This window comes from Miscanthus floridulus, chromosome 10, assembly GCF_019320115.1.
Source record: "Miscanthus floridulus cultivar M001 chromosome 10, ASM1932011v1, whole genome shotgun sequence".
NCBI classification, from domain to species: Eukaryota; Viridiplantae; Streptophyta; class Magnoliopsida; order Poales; family Poaceae; genus Miscanthus; species Miscanthus floridulus.
The window spans coordinates 130,991,260-131,011,691 of record NC_089589.1 but is presented as its reverse complement, the minus strand read 5'-3'; the positions used below and the strand labels follow the sequence as shown (position 1 = coordinate 131,011,691).

Below are 20,432 nucleotides of genomic sequence, written 5' to 3'. Positions count from 1 at the left end.
ACGGGCACGATATACATGTGTAAATAGAGGTCCATTACTTCAAAAAAGATATATGCGCAGTGTACAGATATACTTGGCCAAGACTACAGGAGTGCAGGCACGTTTTCCAGCACCTTGGCGGTATGTCGACAGTCTGCGTGTGAACAGAGTTGTGTGCTGGAGACGAGCTTCTACCAATCGGATCTAACTGTCACTGGCCACTGCAGGCTAACATCATCTTGCGGCTCTGCCATAAGAATCCTGGATCGCTGCATACATTGTCTCGTTCGCTTGATCATTTCACTGGCTTATCAGCTAGCTGATGCTGTTTTATTATAAGAGAAAAAAACTATATCATAACCGATAAACATGGCTGATACCATCCGGTCCAGCTTATCATTTCACTGGCTAAGGATTGGTCTTTGGCCTTTGCACATAATATCATTTGTAGTATTATACTTCCTCCGGTCCAGCTTATAAGGCATTCCACGTAGGTCAACTGCCAATTTTTATAATATTTGACCAATAATTTCTAACTATTGTAAAAGAAATTTGACACTATTAGATTTGCAATTAATATATCATCTAATAATCATAAGTTCATAATTATAAACGATATAATATAAAATAAATGAATGGGTAAAGTACGATTTAAAAGAACATGTCATATAAAAAATGCCTTATAAAATAGACCTATCACAAGCTAAGGAAAAAGTTAGTGCTCTGGAGGTGTTCGGCTCTAGACGCAGCGGCTGCCGCTAGAGTAACATGTGAGGGATGAGAAAGCCGCTGCGGCAGCAGCTGTAACATCCCCTGTGTTTGGACCGACCCAGCGATATTTTATGCTGGCTTCGCCCCTGTACATTGGTTACACGGTCAATGCATAATGACACCTGAAAATACGTACTAAGCGGCACGTGAGTACTATACTACGACTGCGCATGTAGGTACACTGCCTCATGAGATAAAAGTATGGTTGCCTTGTTGAATATATATCTACGAGATTTATTCCTGATATGGTTGTCCATCAATTAATCTTCATCTTCAGCACAAATAGTGCGCGACTTGATATGGCTGATCTTGCCCGTACTCGGATGGGAGGAGCTGCCTGTTAACAAGGACTCGTACAACCCTCTCGGTGCATGTCAATTTGAGATACCTTGGTCTTACTCCATGCCATGTCCCAAATTATAAGTTATTTTGACTTTTTTTTTTGTTACATCCATTATTTTGCTATTATCTAGATATATTCATAGCAAAATGGATGTACCAAAAAATGCATACAAAGAGGTGTTGGGCAAAGAGGTGTTGGTTTTCTGTTATGCTCTGTTATGTTTTCCTCGCCAGGGATGGAAAAGCAAAAGGACACACTCTAGACGGAGGAGAACACCATCATCGCCCAAGAGTAGCTGTGTTGGCTTTCTGCTATGCTCTGTTATGTTTTCCTTCCTTTCGAAGCAGAGGATGTGTATATGCATATATATTGGTGCAGGCTACAAAGCAGAGGATTAACATACAGTGTTTCCATAGATTAGAAAAGCAGAGGACAACCTTGATGCGCCTGATCGTGTTCCACGTCTGCTTGGCGCGTCTACTATTGCAGAGCGTTTCGTTCATCACCACACGTTTGTTCATTATAAGAAATCCAAGACGGAACCTTGATTAGTTTTACAAATATAGGAGCAAAAAGAATATGAAAACACTAGTGCCCAAGTTTGAACACAAGGACTATATTCAGCACTCTGCTTCACCATATATACTCTGCTTCGTCCAGCCCAAGGCAATTTGTACAGAGTCCTGTTTGTCTCACTTGAAATGATTTTTGGCCAAATCAAGAGGAGGAAGCACATGGTACACAACTGAAATCTGTGTTCTGGATATGATGACCTCACACCGATCTGACGCCATTCCCACTCCCATAGCAAAGATGGCATATCGATACCTGCATAAATAAAGTTTACTTCAAAATACGAACTAACTTGAAATACCTTGGTGTTACTGTTGTCAGATATTCCGGAATCGTCTCCATGGTGCCGTCCATAATCTCTATGCTGTCAAGTGACGGGACTCCTTCGAGCACCTCCACATTTGGGCAGTATAAGATCTTGATTTTCTGCAACTTAGAGAGATTGTTGAGCCTTTTCAGCTTCGGGCAGTCGAATACATCAAGTTCCACAACGGAAGGGATGTTCTCTATATATGTCAGGTTGCTCAGCTTGTACAGTTCTAGTTCTCTTACAGCATGCCTCCTGCTACTGAGGAGCCCCTGGTGGAAGACAACTCAGTTTGCAGCTACCAATTATGAGCTTCTTCAGAACAGGCATGGCCATAGCTTCTGTAGTCTCACTGTCGCTCTCCTCCTCCCATTCACACAAGCCAGCCAGACGAAGAGTTGCCAGATTAGGAAAACCTACTACTGATCTAGCAGTGACAATACCTCCACCGACTGCCAGGAAGGAGGGTGACTGGAATTCAGACCCAACACTGTTAATGGCAAGTGCGTTGTCAATAACCAGGGCCTCCAAAATAGGGAGCTGGCACAAACCGTTGGGGAGTTGGGTGCAATAGTGGAGTTTGTCCATCCTTAAATGCCTCAGGCTCTTAAAGGCCCTGCCAAAGTATCCTTCAATGTGTCGGTGCCTTATGCTGCATGGAGGGGTGAGCTTCTCAATTACCTCCTCCACTACTATCTGCTGCTGCTTGTTAATTTCATCCCTCAGTCCCATGAATCTGCTGCTACTCCAATTAAGGCCCTGTTTAGTTCACCCAAAATCAAAATTTTGGCACTATGCAAAAAGAAGATTCCCCGTCACATCAAACTTGCGGTACATGCATGGAGTACTAAATGTTGACGAAATCAAAAACTAATTGCACAGTTTGGTTATACTTTACGAGACGAACGTTTTGAGCCTAATTAGTCAATGTTTGGACAATTATTACCTAATTAGTCAATCCTTGGATCAGTAGCTGATACGCACAATTCGAACAAGATTGATATAAAAAACCCATACTTTTATTGCTAGCGGGGAAAACATATTACAAAGTTCATATTTACATAGCTGGGCCATAGGCCTTGGTGGGTGGGTGTGTGTGTGTATCAGAGTTCCTACGTCGTCGTGGCTCCATTCCTACAGGCAACTTGGAGTGCGGACATAAACCTTAGACTTATTCCTATATCTCAATCATAGCGTAGTTCCTTTGGCATAGTCACACGGCTCTGTCTTCGTGTGTACTTCTATTATCCTATTCCTTGCGTAGCTTGGATAATTCCATCCTCGTCTATGCTCCTGTAGCTTTCTTCATAAAAACATAGAATGGAGTGGATTGAGTACATAACGTACTCAGCAAGCCCTAACTTGGGGTGGAGGTTAGGCGGATGGCAGAGGCTATATGTGGTGGTGGTTTATGATGGTGGAGTGATATATGTTAGGAGTGGGGTTATAAGTAATATGGTGTTTTGGGCCCTAGGAGAGTATTAATCCTTTTCTCCAGTTCCCCGAGTTTATAGGTTACAACTTACCAGATTAATAGATTCCATCTTACCAGATTATCACATTTTCTTTATATAAAAGAATCTAATCATTTGGATATTGATCCCAGCGATTGCCCATTCCAAGGACATGGCTATTCGAATAGATTCAATACACTCTACAAAGATTGTACAAATTTCCCCACATGATAAGCCTAGTCGTCACTAGGGCCAGTGGTGCAACAGGCCTAACGAGAATGGTACAACAAATAATGATAACAACAATAATAATAGAATACAAAATCCACTCATAAATTAGAAAATACAAAACCATTTTTTACATTCGTCCTGTGAACCCGTGGCCCATCTCCCACTCTCTCGGCCAAGCCCAGCGCAGCCCACCAGCACGCCGCGCTCCCCCGCACCGCGTTCTGGCTCGGCACTGCGTTGACACCGCGGAAGCTCCGCGTCGCCTCCGCGCAGGCCTGAGGAAGAGGAAGCGCCGCTGCTGCTCTGCAACTCATGTCGGCAAAAATCTCCGGCTACCCAAAATATCTCCACCGCCGCCGTATTGGTTGCTATAGACTTTTTCTTCTAGTGCTAAGTTGAAACTCTTGTGTTCATTGTACAATTTATTAACTCTCTTTTGTTTTTCCCAAAAATAAGGATTTTAGGTCGTAGGCCGCACTTTTAAGTACTATGATGGCATAAACTGTCATTTGAAGCATGCATCGTGTTGGTTAACTTAATGGTGGTAAGCTTGAAGTGGGATAGGGTAGGGGAGGTAGGGCAGTGCTAACCTCATGAGGATATTAATATTTAAGCCTTACAGTGACTGCTTACTCCAAAGGAATCTCAAAGGTTATGGATCGAGAGATAGCCACCTGTGGTCTGCACTATATATCCTCCCTTATTTTTCAAGATGTTTGAATTTTGTTGTCAGGGAATTATATATGCAATAATGGTTATACTATCAACAGAGTTATGCCAAACCCTTTAGTTAAAATGTATAAATATATCTAAAGTAACAACTTACATAATTTGTATTTTGTGGTATTAGTATTGTTTTATGTAATTAATTACCATCATTAGTATATGATAAGTTGTTAAGAAAATATTTTCAAGATTACTGAAACATATATTTACTACTACATGCATGTGTACTTGATCATCGTGATGGCACAACATGTTTGCTTACTTTAATCAATTTAATATTTTAATACTGATAGAAGCGAGGTAACGTAGAAACATATATATGTCTTAAGGCTATTTAAAAGTTTATGTAAGAGTAGATTTTGGTAATTAGATGTAGATTTAAGGGGCTATTTTAGTTTTTTAATAATTGCATAAGTGTAAATTAGATCCAAACTTAAGGGCTTATATAGATTATATGCCATAATAGAAGCTGTGAGATTCAGTTTACTGTAGACTATTTTTTAATGGAACATAACTGTGTAGTTTAAATATAGATATGGGTCACTTTATGTTGCTTTTTAATACCTAGCCTATTAGTATCCTACTATCCTGTAGTAGTTGGCCTGTTTAAGATTGGAGTATGTGGGTTTAGTATCACATTGGTAGTTTAGGAGGTTGAGGGCCGGGCAAATCGAGCCCGGCCCGTGAGCCCGACGGATTTTAGCCCGCCCACGAACCTTAGTTGACAAGGCCTGGGTAGAGATCTTTTTGCCCAGGAAATTTTTTCTTGGCCCCAACCCGGCCCCACTACAACAATAAAACTTAACTGAGGCGTTTGGCAAAGGGGCTCGGAGGCGGGTGGGCATTTGAACCGCCTCAGTTAATACCTAGGATTGACCGAGGTGGTTATTTTTATTAACCGAGGCGGTCACAATCAACCGCCTCGCAAAGACGATTTATGGCCTCCGTAAATCTATTAACTGAGGTGGGCCTTTTAAGAGGCCCGCCTGAAAAAATAGGGCCATTTTCGGAGGCGGACCTATTAAGGGGCCCGCTCTGTTAATAAGGCCGAGCCCAATAGAAGCTCATCTCGGCCCGGATACGTCACGGTATATAAAGAGATGAAGCCCAAGCTCCCTCACTCAGCCTCTCGCCCCCACTCAGCCATCTCTCTCCCTCCCTCCCTACCTGAGCACTCCGTCTCTCCCTCATTGAGCACGGCGGCCGGCGGCGGTGACCCTCCCTCCGCTCCGGCGCGGCGCCCCTCCCCTCCCTCCCTCCCTCTCTCTCAGGCAGGCACGGGCGCGGCTGGCGAGGCGAGGCAGGCCACGGCGCGGGCGCAGGCGCGACGAGCGGCGGGGGCACGGCCAAGGCTGAGGAGGCGGCGCGGGCGTGGGCCCGGCCGAGGCGGCAGCGCCGCTCCTCCTCCGGCGCCCCTACTCCACCTCTTCGTCAACTCCGGCGTTGGGAGGCCGAATCCAGCGGCGGGGAGGCCGGATCCGGCGAGCGACGGTGGCGGCGCGGGCGCGGGCGTGGCCGTGGCGGCGGCGCCGCTCCTCCTCCGGTGCTCCTACTCCACCTCTTCGTGAACTCCAGCGTTGGGATGTCGGATCCGGTGGTGGGGAGGCCGGATCCGGTGGCTGGGAGGTCGGATCCGGCGAGCGACGGCGGCTGCAGCCCGTGGATGGGCTCGCTGGGCTTGTCCACGGGTTTTCATTTTTTGATTTTTTATTTGATTTACCGAGGCCGGATTAACCGTGACCTTTGCTTGTAGGCGGATGGGATGCTCGCCTCGGTTAAGTTTTCTGTAGTAGTGCCTGAAATATGTATATTTTAGTTGTTTTACACTACAAATTGCACGGGCGGCCCGCCTAGGCCCGGGCCCAGCCCAAAAAAACAGACCCGACTCACCCAGTGGGATGGTCATGGGCAGGACTTTTTGGGCCCGAAACAACCGGGCATTTTTTGGCCCAGCCCAAACCCGGCCCGGTCTGCAAAATGCTCAACTCTAATCCTTGTCACTCCAAACGTAGCGTCTCCGGGTTAACCCTTTTACACGAAACAACCATGCATGAAAGTTTAAGGTGCTAGGATGTTTTTCTTTGCATTCATGCCTTTTTAGAAATCATGTGGCCCTGTTGCACATGAGGAGCTAGGACATAAGTAGATTTTGGACGTGAGGTGTTACTGATGGTATTCAAAGAGTCAACCTTCGTCGTATGTGCATGTAATTCTTTGTAAGTTCCTGTAGAGTGGTACAGTGCGTACTCCTATGTTGCCCATGGTGGGGTGGTTCTAGGCATCTATTGCTTATGTGTTGAGCTATCGAGAGTGTCAGAGCATACAAGAGGGTGAATGTATACCATAGAAATCTAGGATAGAGCTTCCCTATCCTATTTATTTTATTATTTGTTTGAACTCATGATCCGAACGAGTCGCACATATACCCTAGCACATGTTCCTCGACGCTGAGGACATCCCTTAAGCGCAGTCGATTTTCTAGCATTTCGTATTGGCTGTCTTGCATTTCTAATAAGTTGTTTAACCATTGGCATGTCGTATGTATATATAAAATGGATTGGTTTAGATCGATCTTAACCTGATGATTCATCATCATGAAGTATTTCTCACCCCAGTGCATTGCTAGTCTTGGCCCATGTGTGGTTGCAGTTGGTGGATTTAGTACCACCTTGAAAGTTTAGGAGGGTGAGTCCTTATTGCTGCAAATATAACACCTTCTTCTTAACTCTTTTACAAGAAGCAAGAAAGAAAGCGTAAGAGGTGCTATATGTGCATGTGGGTTCATTCCATGTGAACGTGGGGCGTACAGTTTTATGGTTTTAGATTTAGAAAATATAAGAGATCCAATGCTTTTATTGTTGAGTTCGACTAGAGTCTACTGGAGGATTGATCCCTATATATTTATGATTTTAATAAGAATTTCTAGGGTTTATTCTTTCTTTTTTACGGTGCCTCTTGAGCATTAACTGCTCCATTGGGGACCTCTATTTACAATTTCTAGGTTCTGTCTCTTTCTCTAGCATGGTATCTATTTAGTTGAAACCTAAGCACCCTTTTCTGACATAATGAATCTATATATTAGTTTTCAACTTTTAAAATTTTTATATGTTTTAAAGTTATAAGGTTATATTAGCTTCCAAATTTGAATAGAAAGTTATATTTTAGCTTTCAGCTTTTTATCCATGTGTTAAGTTGAAACTATAGTGTTTGTTTATTGTATCTTACGTTCAAAATTTTCAACTTTTTTATTTAATTATAACAGATTCTAGAACTTAGCATATGTTCTTAGTTGTTACAATGGCTGCTTTGGCTTCCACATCGGCACTGAAGATGTTAAATTTGTAAATCCAAGACATATATGTGCAGTAGTATTGTTTTATAAAACATACAACGCTTGAAGTTAAACTACCAAAATTGGTATATCATAATGTTTCAGTACAAGTGTATATAAATGGCCAAACGGGCCACCAGGCCTAGCCTACACGCCACGCATGACACGTTCTACCACTTGACCATGCGGATTAGGGCCATGGGCCTGTCCTCTTTGGCCTAGGCATAGCACGCTGAGCCCTTTTCCATGCCAGGCAGGCCCGATAAGCACGACACGTGTCGGGGCAGCCCGTTGCTCATAGCAGGCGGTTGGTAAGAGCAGGAAGGATGCGAGGAGGTGGGGGTGACTGGGTGCGGACGAGTCGAGCAGCCAATGCGACAGTGTCGCTAGGGCAGTTGGGCGAGGAGAATCCATAGAGGCAGCTTCGCGCAGGGTGGTGCTAGGCTGGGGAGAAGCCGAGGTGGGTGCACCGGAGGGGCGGCGAGGAGCCAAGTGTGTGGTGTTGGTGCGGCAAGAGCGGGGATGGCCAGGCGTTGTGCTGAGGAGGCGAGGATGCAGCGCCACGTTGGCTAGGCCGAGCGATCGAGTGGATATGGAGAGGCGGGGGGCTTGGACGAGCGGTCGAGTGGATACAGAGAGCGGGGAGGCAGAGTACTGGGACTTGGGAGACATGGCAAGGGCGCGAGGCAAGGAGTAGATGGGCGTCGCTGAGCTGATGTGGGACTACGAGCTGGGAGAGCACAAAGGCAGAGTGTAATGGTCGGCACTAGTGAGCGGATGGATTAGTGGGGATAGAAGGCCTTTGTCGGGCCTATGTAAAAAACCATATCGTGCCGTGCCACCCAGCATGCTTGGTTAGTGGCCCAGGCATTACCTTGTGCATCGGGCTAAACCAGACCAGGCCTGGGTAGTACCGGGCCCTACCGTGCTCATGCCGGGCCAAAATAATGGGCTTTGTGCTGGGCTGTCGGGCAACGGGCTTTCTAGACAACTATACAAATGTATAAACTAATTTAAAACAACAACTTATGAATATTATTGTAATCGAGTACTATATAACATAAATTGTATTGTGACTGTCATTGCTACAGGCTTTGTTAAAAAAAACATTTTTCCATTCTTGATAAGCTATTAAAATAAATATTTATTCTAATGTATACATGTTTACTTGGTCCATATAGTGAAGCATTCCATTATGCTTACTTCTAACTTAATAGTGGTAAAATATTAAAATTTAGAAAAAAATATAGCATACTTTATGGATATTGAATTATTTTTTGTAATAGCTTATATTAGTATTTGCACATAGATCTGGTAGATATCTTTGTTCACTTTTTTTTATAATGGGTTGAGGTGGAGAATTCACATAAAAATTAAAGTTGTTACTTTATATTATCTTTTATAGTTCAATATATGGATAATTTGAATGCAAACTTAGGGTCTAATTTGCATAACTTTTTATAATTACATTGGTAGGTATTTATAAAAAATTGAGATTGTGTTGTTGTATTATTTTTTAATGGCAGAGGTGGATTATGTAGATACAAATTTAGATATTTATTTTGAATTATCTTTCACAACATATATAAATTTAGGGGTTATTTTTAGTTATATTTCATAATAGGAAATGTGGGTAATTTTGATACAAATAAGGAGGTTGTTTTGAGCTATCTTTCCTAATAACGAAAGTGGTAATTTAGATATAAATTTAGGGGGTTATTTGCAATTATCTTTTAAAATGGCAGAGGTGGGTAATTTAGATGCAAAATTATGGGGTCATTGTACAAATTTTTGATAATGGTAAAGGTGGTTAATTTTTTATAAAATAGAATAGACAATGACTATTATTGGAGATGATGGTTAGAGTCTACCAAACTAAAGGCTAGATGTTTCTAACAGTTGTGAGATTTTCTAAAATTTATATTTTTTTGTAGCACGTCCGGTGAGAATTAACGTAGTACCTTCTTTGGGACATCTAATTAGTAATAGTAAGCTTTATAAAATAGAATAGATCAATTGATTATTATTGGGGATGATTATTAAAGTCTACCAAACTAAAGGACGAATGTCTTTTTAAACTAACTAAAGGAAAAATGTTTATGATTTTTATGAGAATTTCTATAATTTATATTTATTTCTAGTGCGTCTGGTGAGAATTAACCCATAATCTTCGTAGGACCTCTAATTAGTAATAACTAGTCCATCAACCCGTGCTTTCGCACAGGCTAGAATTTTAGCAGATATAAGTATTATTAGGTACTGTTTAATAATCCCTTCATTCCAAGTGATAAGATATTTTGGCTTTTCTAGATATATTATTTTTACTATATATCTAGGCACTACATCTACGTGTATAGCAAAAGCTATGTTTTTAGAAAACTCAAAATGTTTTACAGTTTGGAATGGAGGGTGTACATCCGACTAATAAAGAATTACTTATATTAAATTATATATTTTTCTCTTTGTTTATTTTCTAACATAGTAGATATAATAGATACTCTGTTGTCTATATCTAGTTATCATAAACTTATTAGTTACTATTTTTTCAAGGAACTAATCAATATATTCTTATTCATATTCATAATTTAAATATGTAGTTACTTTGAAACCGTACCATTAATCATGGTGGTTCTTGTTGCATCATGTATTTTATGAAATCATGAATCAAGATTTTAATTTTTCAAATTTTATTCTTATCGACTGCTACAATTTTTTTTCTCTCCTCAAGTTAAGTTGGAACTCTTGTGCTTATTGTATATTTCATTAACTCTCCTTTTTACACTTTTTTAAAATAAGAATTTTAGGTCATGGAGTATGTTCTTATGTACTACAATAGCATCACCATTATTTGAAACATGCACCATATCTCTTAAGTCATGTAGCTTGAAGTGCGATCTCGAACAGCAGTAGCGGTGCTAACCTCTAGAGAATTTTAATAGTTAAACCTTATAATGATCGACTTTTTACTCTAAAGTATTCTTAAAGGTCCAGAAAAATATAGCCATTGGTGGTCTGCCACACTTCTCAAGATGATTGAATTTTGCAATCAAGGGATTATATTAGTGATTATGGTTATACAATCAATATAGACAAATATTTATGTGATGAAGCATAACACTACAAATATTTATGAGTTATCAGGAAAATAATTTTTATGTGATGAAGCATAACATATGTATTTTATTGCTCATTCGTGCTAGCTCAATGCATATATTTACTTTAATCAAATCTTACTATATTAATATTGATAGAGGTGGGGTAATGTAGAATTAACATATATCTAGGTGCATAGCAAAAGCTATGAATCTAGAAAAACCAAAACGTCTTATAATTTGGAACTGAGGGAGTATTATTATCAATGGTGATTAGGTCATACCTAATTGATGATAACATGTTTCTAATTTTTATGAAAACTCCTATGATCTATCTTTCGTTTCCAATCAAGTCTTGTTAGGATTAACATGCAGGCTCCAGCGGGGACCTCTAATCAGAATTTATAGTAATATATATATTTTTCTAGTGTGATAGGTATTTAGTTCAAATCTAGTCTTAAGATATATAAACTCTTGATACAATCGTTTTTGTGTCTTCGTAAATCTATAGTTTATCTTTTAACTTTTAATCAAATCATTCCATTTTTTATATCTTAATTAGATATTCTAGTATTCTTTATCTTTTATTCAAAAATTGTTTTTATTAAAAAGAGTCAGCCTGTTCGGGAGGCCGTATCGTATCGTGGATTATTTACTGCTGGCTGGTTTGGTGTGAGAGAAAAACACTGTTTCTGGCTGGAAATTTACGATCGTTTACGAGCAAGCGGACAGGTTGAGTATATCCTGGTAGTATTGTTTCCACATAAGTTGAAACTCAAGCTTGCATTCCGAGACTAAAACTCATACTCTTGTGAAATAGTACTACTACCATCCAAAGGTTGGATAAATCCTTCACTAATCCACATCCTAGTTACTACTTCTTATATGAGTTCTTCACCTTTAGGAAATAGTGAGCAGTACAGAAAGCATTGCTTTATCTGGGGAGACAAGTCCTCGTAGCTCAAGTATAGTCGGTTGTCGAGTTCTGGAGGCAGTCCAGTCAGTGACCAAACTGGCTTGTTCAAAACAGATTTCCACTCATGCTCACTTGGGTATCTTGTGCTCGACCTCCAATCACTTTAATTGCAAGTGGTAAGCCATCACAATTTTCAAGAATTTCCATCCCAATAGTTTTCAGTTGATCAATTCCATCTACCTGCCAACATTTAATTTAAAGCTTCTTAATTATTTCTAACAACTATCAGGTTGCTTATGTACTTCTCTAAGCAAATAAGCTTCTTCTGTAAAACAATGAAGCGTAGGTTGGCCAACGTATTGGAAGTGTACCGTCCTTTATTCGAAAATAAGCACAAGACAATGCTTGGAAAGGGCCGATTTCAAATGGAATCCGCATGAATGGGCGCAAAATCCCATAAGACTAATATATGGAATCCGTGCATTGTAATTGGGCTTTAAATGTTCTCATTCGGGAAACAGGACTATACTACAGAAAGTTTTGTAGTGGTTTTCCTTGCAAAAAAAGTTTTCTTGTGGCAACAGGAATCGGACTTTAAATGGTCTCTTTGCATTTTAAATTTGTTGCCTGGCAGCTACGTGGTATTATTAGCTATAGGACGGCTAGGATAGTCGAAAGCCGAAATCTGGGCATTATCTACTAGGACGCACTTGATGCACTAAAATATTCATTTATATGCAAACTTAGGGTCTTCGTTTTGCTTTATAAGAAATGGTAGACTGTGTAATTTAGTTGTAAATTTTGGACTACTTTACATTATGGTTAGACAAACGTTATATTTAGAGGTTACTTATTGACGAAATCCAAACATAGAGATATGTTAAGCCTCAGAATCCAGGGTTCCCGACCGAGAGATCCCACGACCGACCCCTCCCGGATCGCTTGGGGGCTACACCCATCGGGTGCGCTTGCGCGCACCCTCCGACTAAGGCATTGGGCCGAGCCCGAGCATGCCCGGCGCCTCTACTTGGGACTCGGGGGTTCGCCCGAGCCCCAGGCTCCCAATTGAAGGGAGCATGGACCCGATCCTTAGGTCCTTCCCGGCACTGCCCCGCGGGCGCGACGCTATCAACCGCTCCTCCGAAAGGGTCACGCACTCGGCATGACGCAAGAAGCCAAACTCCTCCGCTAGCCTCGGGGGCTCCAGGGCTTCCGGGCTAGCGCGTCAGCTCCCCAAGCCGGCTGTCTTCGCCACCAAGAAGCCTCCAGAAGGTGCACCTAGTGAAGACTGGTCCAAGCTGACACAACCTGACATTCAGCGTGTCAGAATAGAGTAGCCGGACGATGCCCAAGGCTTCTTCGGCTCCACAACATCGCCATGGTCCACTTGACGCCACGGCAAGACCCTCCTGGACTCCGGCGCATGTAGACCATGGGCTAAACTCTCACAAACCATCATGTGCCCGACCTACCTTGATATGTAAGGGGAGGTCGGATCCTAAGACAGGAGAGGACGATTCCAGTGGACGATTCCAGAACACAATTCTAGACGATCCAGAGGCGGATTGTTGGACTCCTCTGCAAACCAATTCGTGCTCTGCATCAAGAGCAAATCCACCAAGAGAGGGGCACCGAGAGCTCCTTCACCTTCCTTTGATCGTCTTCCTCCTCTTCGGCGAGGGGGAAGGCTCCAGTGGCGGCGAGGCTTCCTAGGATCAGCGCTGAGCGATCCCCTAAGACTAATATATGGAATCCGTGCATTGCAATTGGGCTTTAAATGTTCTCATTCGGCAAACAGGACTATATTACAGAAAGTTTTGTAGTGGCTTTCCTTGCAAAAAAAAAAAGTTTTCTTGTGGCTACAGGAATCGGACTTTAAATGGTCTCTTTGCGTTTTAAATTTGGTGTGTGGCAGCTACGTGGTATTATTAGCTATAGGACGACTAGGATAGTCGAAAGTCGAAATCTGGGCATTATCTACTAGGACGCACTTGATCCATTAAAATATTCATTTATATGCAAACTTAGGGTCTTCGTTTTGGTTTACAAGAAATGGTAGACTGAGTAATTTAGTTGTAAATTTTGGACTACTTTACATTATGGTTTGTAATGGCAAAGGAGGATAATTTAGACAAACGTTATATTTAGAGGTTACTTATTGATGAAATCCAAACATAGAGATATGTTAAGCCTCAGGATCAAGGGTTCCCGAAAGAGATACCACGACCGACCCCTCCCGGATTGCTCGGGGGCTACACCCATCGGGTGCGCTCGTGCGCACCCTCCGGCTAAGGCATTGGGGTCTCCAGGTCTTTCGGGCTCGCGCATCAGCCCCCAAGCCGGCTGTCTTCGCCACCAAGAAGCCTCCAGAAGGCGCACCTGGTGCAGACCGATCCAAGCCGACACAACCTGACATTTAGCGTGTCAGCACAGAGTAGCCGGACGATGCCCAGGGCTTCTTCGGCTCCACGACATCGCCATGGTCCACATGACACCACGACAAGATCCTCCTGGACTCCAGCGCATGTAGACCTTAGGCTAAACTCTCACAAACCGTCATGTACCTAACCTACCTTGCTATGTAGGGGGGGTCGGATCCTAAGACGGGAGAGGATGATTTCAGTGGATGATTCCAGAACACAATTCCAGACGATCCATAGATGGATCGTTGGACTCCTCAGCAAACTAGTTCGTGCTCTGCACCAAGGGCAAATGCACCCAGAGAGGGGCACCGAGAGCTCCTTCCCCTTCCTCCGATCGTCTTCCTCCTCTTCAGCAAGGGGGAAGGCTCCACCGGCGGCGAGGCTTCCCTAGGATCAGCACCGAGCGATCCCCTACAAATCTCTCTCTCTTACACTCTATTATAACCCTAGATTTTGGGTGCTCTTGAGTATAAGGATCATCAGCTGCTGGACGTAGGAACCCGAGAGCCTGAATCAGGATAAACCGTTGCGTCCCCTCTGTTGATTCTCGTGTTCTTGAGTCCACCCAAGACACTGGAGACATGTACTCTGACACTAATACGAACAACAATGCTTGCCGCGGTTCTGATCCCGTGACAGCTGGCGCTCTAGGTAGGGGAGCACGTCAAGTGTGATTCCTCCTCTATAGTGGCCGGAGCCACCCGCCTCATCACCGGAGCAAGCGGCGCCGCCCCAGACGGTGGCGTCCGCTTCCTAGGTGAGTTCTCCGTCACGGCCAGCACCTTCGCTCCGGGCCAGGTCCTCAACTTTTGGAGCCTAGCCTACGTCACCGACCGCTATAGCGAGCTCCGCCCACTCAAGGAGGCTCTGCCCGCTCAAGTGTAATTTGACCGTGGTTCTTCTATATGACCAGGACACTTAGATTGGCCAACATATTAAAAGTGTGCCATATTGTAAAGATTTGCGGTAGGGCACTCTTCAATGGTGGTCTTTGCTAAGGGACACTGCTCACTGTTGTCTTGGCTACAAAGTACTTTTCAATGCTGGTAATTGGTTCTTAGACAATGTAGCTATTGAAATAATATTTGTAATGACTACTTTGGAGAGAGAAGTTAAAAGTGACCAACATGCACCTGACTATTATAATACAAACCTTTAATAGTTATCCAAAAATTCATAATTGCATATAAAGTTGGATGAAGATGAACTTTATATCAAAATTGTAGTGCTTAGTGAGATCTATAATTTTATTGTTGACAAGTTTTGGATTAAAAATTATTTATAGTATGAAATCAAAATCCCAAATATTAAATTCAAAGATAGCATATCTTAAGTCATTTAGAATGCTGAATATTCATTTTATTATTTTATATTTTTAAATTTGAAATTTAACATTTTTAAAATGACTGTTCCAATGTTCGAAGTAATTTGAAATTCCTAAATTTTGGATTTCAAAATTTAAGAAGAGACTCTATATTACTTGAGATAAAAAAATTATCATCTACAAAGTTTAGATCCTACTGATAACTATAAATTTTGTATATACTAGGTCAATATCTGAGATCATTTATATTTATAGATTTTGTCAAAATTTGATAATTTCAAAGGAAGTTTTGGCAACCTAAATAGTTTGAAACAAAGAATTTGCCAATTACAAAGCTATAGATATTATTGAGCTCTACAATTTTGATTATATTTAAAGTTTATGTTCATACGACTTCATATGCAAAAGTTATGAATTTTTTAGATAACTATTAATTGTTGCACTATAATAGTCAGGGGTATTTTGGTCACTATTAACTTCCACTACAATTGATGTTACATTTCAAATACCATCAAATTTCAAATAGCTAGATTTCATACGGAGCTAGCCATGCACTAAATCTTTCATTGGAGTGAATAATAGCTAACTTGGTCCTAGTGTTTTGTTGTTACATTTGATTATTTCTTCTAGATCATAGTTTTACTGGTCTCCTTTTGCTACTCTCATGAGCCGGTGTTCCTAGCACGAATGCTTAGATTTAACGGAACTCTGATCCATATGCTTTCTATGAAAATCAAGTATATAGCCTAGTTGTATAAAGTATGGATAGACAACTAACCTGATCAGGTTGCAGCTGCTTCTTGAGCAAAGACCAAGCATCATCATTCTCTAGAGGCTTGACACGGTGTTGGTACAGGGGAGCTTGCATCTGTTAGGGTAGGTGTGCAGATCTTGTGGTGACAAGGACCCTGCTTCCAGGTTGTTTCTTGCTAGCATTTCTGACTGGGACACTAAGCACGTCGTTCCACACTTTCTGGCTCCACACGTCATCCATCTCCAGCAGAAACCTTCCACTAGACAGGGTGTGGAATAGGGTCTCCGTCAATGTGTTTTTGTCCTTTCTCAGCACCATGGTCGCCTCCAGCATGCTTGATTGCTGTCTTCAGTAGCTCAACATCGTCAAACTGTTGAGTGTTGCTTAGCCATATCGTCTTGGTCCTGAAGTGCTCTTGGATGGTTGCATCATTGAAGATCTTCTGAGCAAGAGTAGTCTTTCCCATGCCACCTGCACCGATGATAGACACGACTTTGATGTTGTGATTATTATCATCCGTGGTTAGCACTTGGACGAGCTCCCTTGTATCCCTCTCTATCTGTTCCCCAACTATGGCTGACTCATTGACAAGTGAACTTGTCCTATAGTTGGATAACTCAGCAGCAGTTAGCTTCCTTGGCTCCGGGTTGGAACCGAGGCCAATATTGAACTTGTACTTGTCCGCCTCCTTGTGGATGCTTTCCAGCCTCTGGTTGAGCTCCTTGATGCGGCTGCCTATCTTGTGTGCGAACACGGGATTCCGCAGGCAGAAGAGCAAAGGCTGAAAACAGCCGGGCGACTTATGCTCCACATTGCCACCGCCTCTAGACTCCCTCCGCTTGTCAGCCTCAAGCTGGCACAGGTCGAGGATGTCAGTGGCATCATACATGGCGTTCTTCAGCTTTGTCGACCATCTTTGCACGCTCGTGTCGGTGATGCGCCTCCTCTCGGCATCTTTGAGGAAGGCTTTGAGGCCTTCCATGTTGTCCTCCAGCTTGGTGATCTCGCTGGAGACGCCAAGCAGCATGGACACCTCTTCTTGTGCCATGTCCATGATAAGCTTCTTCACGTAGGGTGCTAAAGCATCCAGGGCGGCCGCCACGGCTCTAGCCTATCTACGTGCTAGTAGTAGATCATACATATATAAGCACAGATTTGCATCGATTATCCCTGAAGAGCACATAACATCGTATAAAAATTAACTATATAATGCTACGTACTCGGTCGTGCATGGAATGGAGGTGGACAAAACTTCGGCGAAGGAAAGTGCTCACCTCAACTTCTTATTGCAGGGCTCTTTGGGGAATGAAAGTGTGGAAAAGAGAATGCGTGAACGGATGATCCAAGTCCAGCAGGAAGCGATTCTCCATGTATAGGAGTAGAGCTGGGAGAATGGAGTAGAGGTGTACCAAGTTGACTGAGACAGGTCCTTTGTATATTTCTGGTTCATCGATGTAATATAACAACGCCGTTAAAAGATTTGGAATCACATGCATGCCCGCTTAATTAAGTCTTCACTAATCTATTCACAAAAGAAAAGAAAAAATCAGTAATCTACACAGGCGGAGCGCCGGAACTACCACAAAGTAATGAAGCTGGCCTGCTGGGGTCACATGCACGGAGGGAGTACATACATAGGCTGACATGTTTTGTTCGAACAGTGTTGATAAAACAGTGTTAATACTACATACGAACAGTGTTGCTCCGTCAGAAAGCAGAGGACCTGTATGTATATATAGGTGCAGCGCATGCGGCAAAGCAGAGGATATGGTGTTTGCCGCAGAGATTGAAAAAGCAGAGGACAACCCCGCCATGATATGTTGTTTCGGCCTTGTAAAGTCGAGCAATAATGATCCAGTTGAGAAGTTAGATTTTTCTTATGTTTGACCAAATTTATAGAAATTCACACCAAATTCTTTCGGCAGCCGAGAACTGCTTTCTCTGCGTTCCTAGAGGGCAGACGTGGGGCCGACTCCCTGTTCACGTTGGTAGCCTAGGAACTTATGAATGGTGCTTTCCGTGGATCTTCAACCTCGGTCCAGCATCTACTCGCAACCACTCGGCACACTGCGGGTCAATGGATCGAAACTGGGGCTACCAATTTAGATCGTTTAATTAGCAAGTAATAGTGTGTAGTCATTTCTTGTTTTGCTAGGGTGGGACGAGCCTTCACTATAATCCTTTACCCCCCTAGTGCGCCTTTCATGGGGCGCATCGTTGTATCACAACAAACTTTCTCCTAACGTAGAGATACACAAACGTTTTGCATATTCGAGAAAAAAAAGAAGAGATTAAATAATGGACACACGCGCACCGACGCCGGCCGGAGTGCAGATCGAATCTGCAGTTTAGCTCGTTTGCTTTCTGAGAAAGAATCAGCTGATCAGAAAGGAGGGCGTGCGAATAAAGAGGAAGGCAAATTAATAAAGGAAAAAATGCTGACTTGTGTAAGTAGGCACTATATATACACTACGCAGGCATACATGCGTATAGAGGACGAGTTGTGGCTTTGAGAATATATACAGCGAGATGGATAGAGCTCAGCATCATCATTGATTGAGCAAAGAAATATAGATAGACGAACGGATCGGAGCAGATCCAACGAAGATGTATGTACACGCACCTTGCTACTCTCTGTAGATCTCAGTTGTATACCACCACCAGGTTGTAGTCTCCTCTCCTCTCCCTCTGGTACATGGAAATAAAAGGATTATTGGATCGCCGGGTTGCCCTTGGTGAAGCCGAAGCAGCTTTGTGGTGAATGATGAGAGTCTGATAAGGAGGACAGGGGTTGTCTGTATAGTTCGTGATGGTGGTACCTAGCGCGCTACCTAGCAGCTATCGTGTGTGTGAACTGTGAACCCAGGGGCTCGCATAGATATAGATCTCGACCACCGCTGGTAGGTTTCATAGATATACATGAAAGGACTATGTGAAATCAATAATTGAAGAAAATCTAGCAAGTAGGTTTCTTAGAATAGGTTTTGTGTCCTGTCATCTATCTTCTCCATCCTATCATAAGCCTGTCACGCTTAGTCCTCGTGTAGACAGGTTTTTTATAACATATTGGTCCTCATGTAGGCATAGTTTTTTATAACATATGTAACCCCAAAAACATAAAATCTAGCAAGTACACTCTTAATCACCATTTATAATAATAAGTGTTGGATCAGTATTGTTTTCTAAATAATTACTAACCTCTGCTGTTATGATGAACTGGGTTTGAACTTAACTTGATGATAAAAAACTCTAGTAATAATTAAATTTAAAATTTGAAAATTAAAATCTAGACATAGGATGCAACAAGTAGTTCCACTATAACTAAAATGAAAGTTTTAACTAAATAGATATTGAAGATACACTGTGGTGTCATGTTGAGGGGAAGAACTATGTATATGGAAGACAAAACATATGGATCAATAATTGATAGGTTTATCACAATTGAAGAGATATCACATAGTATCTATACACATGTTGAGTTAGAAAATGATCCGAACGAAAAAGCATGCTAATTAATATTCATATTTTTATTAGTTATAGTTATAATATGAACTCTAATACTTATGTCTTATATAAGATTAGAGGCCGTGGAAAGCACGGCTGAGAGCAAGTATAATAGCATGTTGTAAGCTGGCTAGATGCTGAGGTGGAGGAGAGGGGAGAGGAGAGAGGAGAAGCAAGCTGTAAGTTTACAGACGGCTTAGGCACAAGAACAAAAAAAACTTTATGAGAGAGATAAGTGGACCATGTATTAATAGTGAAGAGCTAACTATTATATGAGTGGGCTAAGAGAAGGCTATAAAGAACCCTGCAAGCCGGCTGTATTATTAGCCTTGCTCTGCAGTCCTAGTTAACAAAGTACTCCTATACATTCAAGCACACATTTTGATATTTAGTTGGATAGTTCCATGAACGTGGAGCCTCCTTCAATCACCCGATTTTCCTTCTATTTATTCCATTATATTATGAGTAATGGCAGCAGCTCTCCGATCCACTGTTCCTGATTGTACTAGGCACGCTGTTGGAGACTTTTGTCCATCGGGGCTGCTGGCTCAATAATTCCGGTGCATGCCTGCCTGGTCAGTTGGTCGATATGTCTTCATCAGTCATCACTTCATGACCGGTTTTTGAGGTGCTTATCCCTATCCGTCCATGTAACCTACCAGCTACACATTACTCCAGTCTGTACGTGTCTTCGTCAGGGCCGG

At 42.4% G+C, this 20,432-nt stretch overlaps 1 protein-coding gene across 9 annotated transcripts; it reads right to left on the bottom strand.

Moving 5' to 3' along the window:
• Positions 1–293: 293 nt before the first annotated feature.
• LOC136487240 (putative disease resistance protein RGA4) lies at positions 294–19,080 on the bottom strand. 9 transcript variants are annotated; one of them, XM_066484363.1, is made up of 4 exons: positions 18,848–19,080; positions 16,249–17,746; positions 1,531–2,732; positions 294–304 (listed from the first exon to the last, which is right to left on the bottom strand). In XM_066484363.1, exon 2 carries the CDS (start codon positions 17,276–17,278, stop codon positions 16,484–16,486), a length of 795 nt encoding a protein of 264 aa, XP_066340460.1. In that variant the 5' UTR covers positions 17,279–17,746; positions 18,848–19,080; the 3' UTR covers positions 294–304; positions 1,531–2,732; positions 16,249–16,483. The 9 variants fall into 9 exon arrangements, with proteins under 9 accessions (XP_066340460.1, XP_066340462.1, XP_066340465.1 ...); XM_066484365.1 differs by lacking the exon at positions 294–304 and having other exon boundaries at positions 1,461–2,732; positions 16,249–17,394; positions 17,499–17,746; XM_066484368.1 differs by lacking the exon at positions 294–304 and having other exon boundaries at positions 1,461–2,732; positions 16,249–17,346; positions 17,499–17,746.
• Between the last annotated feature and the right edge of the window lie 1,352 nt (positions 19,081–20,432).